This window comes from Leiobunum rupestre, chromosome 1, assembly GCF_980474605.1.
Source record: "Leiobunum rupestre chromosome 1, qqLeiRupe1.1.hap1, whole genome shotgun sequence".
In the NCBI taxonomy this organism is placed as follows: domain Eukaryota; kingdom Metazoa; phylum Arthropoda; class Arachnida; order Opiliones; family Sclerosomatidae; genus Leiobunum; species Leiobunum rupestre.
Genome location: NC_143384.1, coordinates 33,349,715 through 33,357,118, shown reverse-complemented (window position 1 = coordinate 33,357,118; position 7,404 = coordinate 33,349,715). Strand labels below are relative to the sequence as shown.

The window sequence follows — 7,404 nt, the reverse complement described above, 5'->3', positions numbered from 1 at the left end:
TATTGATTTTGATGTTAAACGCCGCCGTTAAAATGAATCGAAAACTACTAGAGTCAGTTCTTCGATCACCGTTAGCCTTCTTCGACACGACTCCAGTTGGACGTATCCTCAATCGCTTTACATCTGACATCCAGGAAGCCGATCAAGGAATGAACTTTTATTTGCTGATGAGTATCGCCTATGTATTTCAGACAGTATCTTTATTGATAGCTGTAATGGCTGAAATTCCATTCTTTGCGTTGGCGATTGTGGTCTGCCTGGTGCCTTTCATATTTATTAAAGTAAGAACCAATTCCATTTTAATTAGTACAAAACATTTGGCCAGTAACCATCACCCCATTAGAAGAGTAGTTGTTGGCAATGAAGATTATAAGAAATATAGTTTCGATGCACAAAGCTAACATTTTAAACCATTTCTTTGATTATAATCAGGTTGGGTTTACTACAATAAAGGATTAATTTTAATAATAGTTGATGTTGTAAGTAATAGGATATCTACATTATTTTGCTCAACGGCTCTCGTGAAAAGAATTTACGTAACATCAATGTTACTGTTAGTACAACGCAACGACATCTTCTGAAGAAAGACTGAATTTTTCTCTGAACGTTTCTCTAAGGTTAAATGCCAAACGCAAACAATATGACGAACCGAGGTTTTCTCACTGATTTAATAAAAAAACTCAAATATTCAGTAGATCTTAATATAATTTTAAAATGTTCAAATTAGAAATTTAAAATGGGCTATAATAAGTCGCTAGATGACTTGGGCCTAAGGTGCTAGGTGGTGCCTTGGGTATTAGCCTAGCCTAGCTGATTATTATTACCAGTTAAACGGACGATTGTTTTGGAAAAACACAATGTTTTTTCTTTGTGATTTTAGATGGGACTTCAACGGAAATAAATTAAATTTAAAGATAAATGGAAGTATTTCTTTGGTATGTTAGACTATTTTTTGGTGGATTTCTCTAATTATTGGTAAATTCAAGCAAATTAGGGTAAATGAAAATAAATTAAGGTAAGTTTGAGTACATGTGCAATATTTAAGTTAGATTGAAGCTAAGCAGTGAAATATATAAACTGGTAACCCTTAAAATTTTATAATTAATCTATTAATGAAATTTTGGAGATCCTGAGTTTTTTATCAATTTTTTAGGTGATACGTAATATCGAGTTAACTTAACAAGGACATAAGCTAGATTTACTTATAAAAATTTAATTTAAATATATTTATAGTATTGTTTAAAATGAAATAGAATCTTTTGATAAATTCTTATTTTTCTAAAAGTTTCAATGTTTTTATGAAAGGCCATACGCTATCTTTAAGCCTTAAAACTTGTCCAGAAATAACATTTAAATAATGTTCTGATCCACATAAAGTAAAATGTTGAATGAATGTCAATATTGTAAACGTATTCGAATTCACGTTATGTGTTGCAAGTCACGGGCTAGAGTGACAAGAAACAATATTTTGCCAACTAATTTTTCAAGAATATGTGCATCTTATTAACACAATGCGTTGAACAAAACTTAGAAAAGTGCTATGGTAAAATTTATTATACACTTTGGCGGTCATCAAAGGGTATATATATATAGCTAAAGATCTCATTTTTAACATTAGACTCACATTTTTACCTTGTAGAAGGACTAAATTTTAAAATGTTTTGGAAGTGGGAAAGTCTGACCTATTAAGGTGGGTGTGTGGTGTGGATATTAGTGAGTTTGTCCGTCTGTGTGTGCTTTTTCCGTGACCGTAGCTAATTCCTGTCCTTTCTTGGCCGCAAAGAATAACACAGTTAGCTATATATCACCTTTTTTCTCAGCTCAGCTGAGCTTTTTTAATATTATATATAAATATCAAAATTAAGCAGGAAAAACAACAATATTTTACGAAAGGGAGACGTTTCAAGCCGAGGCCAGTTATCAAACCACTATTTTAAGACTACTAACATAAGTTTAAAAGCACGAGATTTTAAATTATGTCGCGAGAGACATATGCGTCAAAAAGGGAACGTGAAAAAATCTTAATCAAATACCAAATGGAAAAGAAGAATACAATAAAGAATATATTTATAAGTATAACCATGAATGTATTAATTTTAACCATGCATATCGAACTATATCATTCCATTTAAAAGAGTGAGAGTCACTTTCCCAAATATATTTCGCAATGCCATTTGTCATATCACGGTTCTTTACTCAAATTTTATGTTCTTTAATTCTATCTGTAATTGAACGTTTAGCTTCTTCAATGTATACCTTTTTTGTTTTTGTTGAAGATAACGATAAGACTTTTTTATGTATGTGTAAAGAAACCATCCACGTTACGATGTTTTTTCTAAAGGTTATGTGAGATAAGAATCTGCCTTGTTTTTTGTTGTATAGTATATATATTCGCACTATCATGAAATCCACCAAAGTGTTGTTGCATGCAAGTGCAGTTCTCCCACTGAAGTGATGGACTTAAGCGGTGAATACCACAACGTACATCCTATACCGCACGGCACTGACAAGTATTGTGGGAAAGACACCATTTAAGATATGGTCTGAGAAGCCTAATCCGTTCATCAAGCATTTCAAAAGTTTTGGAATAGAATGTTACGTACATATTACCAAGGCAAAGAGGAAGAAATTGGGGAAGAAGGCGTACAAGGAGTATTGTAGGGTATAAAGAGAACTTTGATGGATATCGGACCCAGGTTCCTGAACTAAATGACGTCTTAGGGTCTCACGATGTCCAGTTCAATCCTGAGAGGCGCGTCATGGACACCTGGTTTAAAAGGAGCTGATGTTTTCAGCCAGGGCAAGCAGTTGACGAATTTCCATGGTCCGGAATCTGATACGGTGATGATTAGATTCCCAGAACCGTTGAATCATATGATGATGAGGTTCCTAGAGCAGTCGAATCGCATAAAGACGTTATTATCAGATACTTTGAACGACTAACGACCTGTCCTACGGGATCAAACAAAATTGAAGAAGCCTTCCTGTGGTTTCTGTTCCTCTCCGGCAGATAGGGTGTGCCTAATCGGTGATGCATTACCACGATCTGCAAGGGAAGAAAGCGATGTCCAATGAGCAAGAGTCCGTGGAAACAGATAGGTGTTAAGAACTTAGGGTGACCAAGATAGCGTTAACACGAAACACAAAGCTCGACTGGTAGCAATGGGCTACACGCAACGGGAAGGTATCGATTTTGATGAGACCTTTGACCCAGTCGCCCACTTCGAAACGGTTTGCATCTCAGAAGAAGCTCTGTATGAGGCAGTTTGACGTAAAGACAGCTATTCTTCACAGGGTACCCCCCCCCCCCCCCTATGAAACCGTGAAAATCCCATGCCTTTTTAAACATAAATCTTTCAAAAGTATTTTTGGTTGCCATAGCAAAACGGAAGCCCAGCGTAACATTCATGTTACCCCAAGGTCTACATACTCCCCGAGTTTCATTAAAATCGGTGATTTAAAACTCGGGTACACTCCTCGTAAGTAGATGTCGATTTAAATATCAGTTTCGACAGTGGCTCCTGCAACCTTTTTATAGGAAATCGTCATATGATTGACAGAAATATTCCTAGCCCTTGCCCACAGATATTAATTCACTAAGGCGGGGAAAGATGACACAATTGATGCGAGTCGTGGCCTTATCGTGACGTGAATTAAATCCGAGAGATGGGGTTACATACAGGTTAAAGAAAATTAAATAAAGAGGGGAGATTCGAAATCAGAATGGAAACCCTTTCTCTTTAATCAATAACAAAATCTTTATTAAACACTTTATTTTATAAAACACAAAATGAACATAATGAGGGGGAGGACTGAGGGAATAATTCTACTTGACAATAGTGATGGTTAGGCCATCTCCACTTTGGTTCTTTTAGCTTTTTCAAAATTAGAGGGGGAATACACTCTTTGACCTTAAATTTATTAATGAAACTATCTCTTACGGTTTTCAATCCGATCTGTGCCGGTATTCTTAACCTCGGGCATCTTGGGCTCAAAGAATGGAGGGGACTAAAATAAAAATACACTTACACTAAAAAAAATAAACGCTACAATTAAAATACTACAATTAAATTACGCACTTCACAGAACGTCCGGGACGTCTTTGGGGGCAGCTTGTTTACGCGTTTTATTTAACACTTTCCTATTTCTCTTTATTTGCTCGTCTACGGGTTAGCGGCCGGATTGCGGGTTTCTTCCTATATTCTTTTACTTCACAAGCTGACGGGGGCGTAGGTACTTCGGGTTTTGGCCTAAAATGTCCGGCTAGGCTAGGGAATCTGTCTCGGTCATCTGGCTTTCTTCTATCGGTAAGGCTAAATGTTAGGTGATAAACAGGTGATTCGAGAGTGTTGAGGGCATTACGTTTCCCAGATTTATTATGCTCTTCCGGTTGGAATGTCGTGGATGTAGGTTATCTAAGTAGTGATGGTTATTTCAATCATGAGGGTTAATTAATTTCTAAGCGCGACTTCATCGCACATTATTTTATATTTATTTCGACGTGGCCTTTTTCTTGTCCGAGAAACGGAGTTATCCGGGTAGTGAAGGCGGACTTCTTTCCTTCCTGGTACAAGTTGAGGTCTGTCCAGTTCTTGCAAAACCAGAGTTCTGTCTTCTTGGGGTTCTGTCTCTTGGTTTTGTTCCGTGGATTTTAGGGATGAGTTGAAAACAAAAGTAATTGGTGACCTCCCATTAAGTGGGTCATTGGTGTACCTAAGACTCGTGTCCTGTCATGGGATGTATGACGTCGTCTGACCTACGAAAAGTCGCTCGGGGTTACGGGGGGGGGGGGGGTTGCCAGAGATACTCGAGGTTCCTGATTTTCTGTTTCTATACGGAAACGTCCGGGCGCCCTTTCGACCCTGTGGCCTGGCCTTGGAAAACGTGTGTTTTTTGTTGGAATATCGCTACCAGGTAGTGGGCTAGTGGCCCGCGGACATGATAATGATTACATGGGAGCACTGTGAGCTGAGGGGATATTATTCGTCTAGTTTTGGGGCAAACCTGGGTGGGAATTGTTTGGAATGTATTGCACCACGTTCTTGTGACCGAGAGAAAAACACTTTTATAAAGCGAGGTGATTCGGTTTGCTATTTAAAACCGCGTGACAAGGGGTTTCGAACCCGAAAGCTTGCTCATTTTATAAATATGAAATTTTAAACCATGAAGTATCCGTCGTGCTTTTATTTATTTATTTTATACTTAATTACCATGGGCGCTAACTTTAACGTATATGAGTGAACGAAGCAATTTAACGAAAACGTCGTGACATACAAAAGTGTACGCGCTAGACCCAATTTCACGCTAGACCCAAGGTCGCACTAGACCTATGTTTCAATTTTAAACTTTGGTGAAAAACTGAAAACAAACTTTAAAGTAAAGACAAACACGTGACAAAATAATATTAAAGCGTATCTTCCAGTCTAGGAGCTTTCAACCAAGCCAATATAGAGGCTGGTGACCTCTATTAGAGTTCAATAGATGGTGCCAGCCACTTGAATACCTTCGCTGGGATTATTGACTTTTCTTTAAAATCAAAAGCCATTGCTTCAATAATTTCGGCGGGTAATTTCTAGAAAAATATGGCAGTACCGCAGTGGATTCAAAGTTTGTTTTTGTCTGTGACCTTCGGGAGTCCTTTTTGCTGTATCTAATACTGAGTAGCCTCTCCCGTAGAAATTCTATGCACCTTGACCGGCGGACATGAAATTTGAAATTTAAATTCCTATTTGTAAGTAAAGATTTATATTTAAGGGCGAAATGAGAGAGCGTCTGAGTGCCTATCAATTTGAGTAATAAATGCCGCCTATCCATTTAGCGCCCTTGGCGGGAGCCAACCCCACCACAGTTTTTCTACAGATCTTTGGCTTAAAGTGGGTGTCTTTGGCAATAGGGTTAAGCTTTTTGAACGCCAAAACGGCGCCCCTTACCCTCGCGCGCTGGCCACCGCCAATGCCTAGTTACGGCCCTGCACTGACGAAGGAAGGTGGACAAGCGAATCGCGTTTCCAAGCAAGAGGGAAATTTTCCTGAATAAGACATATTCAATGTAAGTGATACCAAGAAAAATCCATTATTGTGTACAAAGTAAACGGGCCAACACTGCGGCAAATCTTGGATTCAGTCATTTCTACCAATTCTTCAAGAAATTAACTCTGAAGCAAATAACGTACTGTGTATTTCCAACTCTGAATATTCGTTGCAGACTGTTCTGGCTAAGCATCGAAACGTCTTCGAATCGGAACCCAGAGGGTGCCTAAAAGGTGTAAAAGCAGGAGTCGAACCCGGATTATTTAAAGCGAGAACAGTTCCCTATGCTTACAAGGACAAAGTGGATGAAGAATTGACAAGGTTAACAGAAGCTAACATCATATCTCCGGTTCCATATGCTCAATCAGCAGCTCCTATTGTTCCGATCCTCAAACCCAACGGCAAGATCCAAATTTGGGGTGATTTCAAGGTCACAGCGAACCGCCAGATTGAAACTGAAAAATATCCGCTTCCCAAAGTGGAAGACATCTTTGCCCAAATCGCGGCATGCAAAATATTCACTAGGCTTGATATGCGAGATGCATATAGCCAGTTGCAGTTGGACGAGTCGTCAAAGGATCTTGTGGTCATCAATACCCAAAAAGGGCTATTCCAGTACAATTTTCTGCCGTACGGTATATGATCTGCTTCAGCAGTGTTTCCATTCACATGGAGATTCTTCTCAGAAACAAACCAAGCGTTTCTGCGTTTCTCCGTTCCAGGATGGTATTTTACCAGGTGGAAAATGTTCCGTTGTTCATGTGAATAAGCTTTATTCGCCACTACAAGTTTTCAGCGATGCTTGTCTGAATTTCAACCTAGAGTCCATTGATTTTCTGGGGTATCATCTCGATGGCGAAGCTTTCCATCCACAAACTACCAAGATGACAGCAATCACTGAAGCTCCAGAGCCCAAGAACCTAGAAGAGCTCAGGTCTTTTTTGGGCTTATTTAACTACTACTCAAAATTCATTCCCAACAATGCAACTGCACTATCACCGCTATACCGACTCCTCGCAAAAACAGCCGATTGGCAATGAGAGAAAGTCTTACCTTTGCGAAAGCCAAGAGATTATTTCGAACAAATCTCCAGTTGATAATAGAATGCCAGTCGCAGTACCATTAACCAATAGCGACCACATAGAATCTCTTCATCAAGGACGAATCAGAAATCTGTGAGCAACGACACATCAGAGGTCACTCAACCGCGACGTTCACAACGTACGCACAAACCGGTAGTTAGACTCGGATTATATATAAAAAAAAAGGGTGAAGAAAAAGTGGTGTTGTGTTTGTATAAAAAAAACATTTTATCTAATCAAGACGTTATATACATTCCTTCTTTGATAACGACCGGACTATAAATAAGCACAGT

At 38.8% G+C, this 7,404-nt stretch overlaps 1 protein-coding gene across 1 annotated transcript in view; it reads left to right on the top strand.

Annotated features, from left to right (window-relative positions):
- Positions 1–7: 7 nt before the first annotated feature.
- Positions 8–7,404, top strand: part of LOC149962174 (ATP-binding cassette sub-family C member 3-like) — a 29,246-nt gene continuing 21,849 nt past the window's right edge. Inside the window, exon 1 of the mRNA XM_090165508.1 lies at positions 8–281. Coding sequence (XP_090021634.1) covers positions 12–281 — 270 coding nt within the window. The 5' untranslated portion in view covers positions 8–11. The remainder of the gene's footprint in view (positions 282–7,404) is intronic.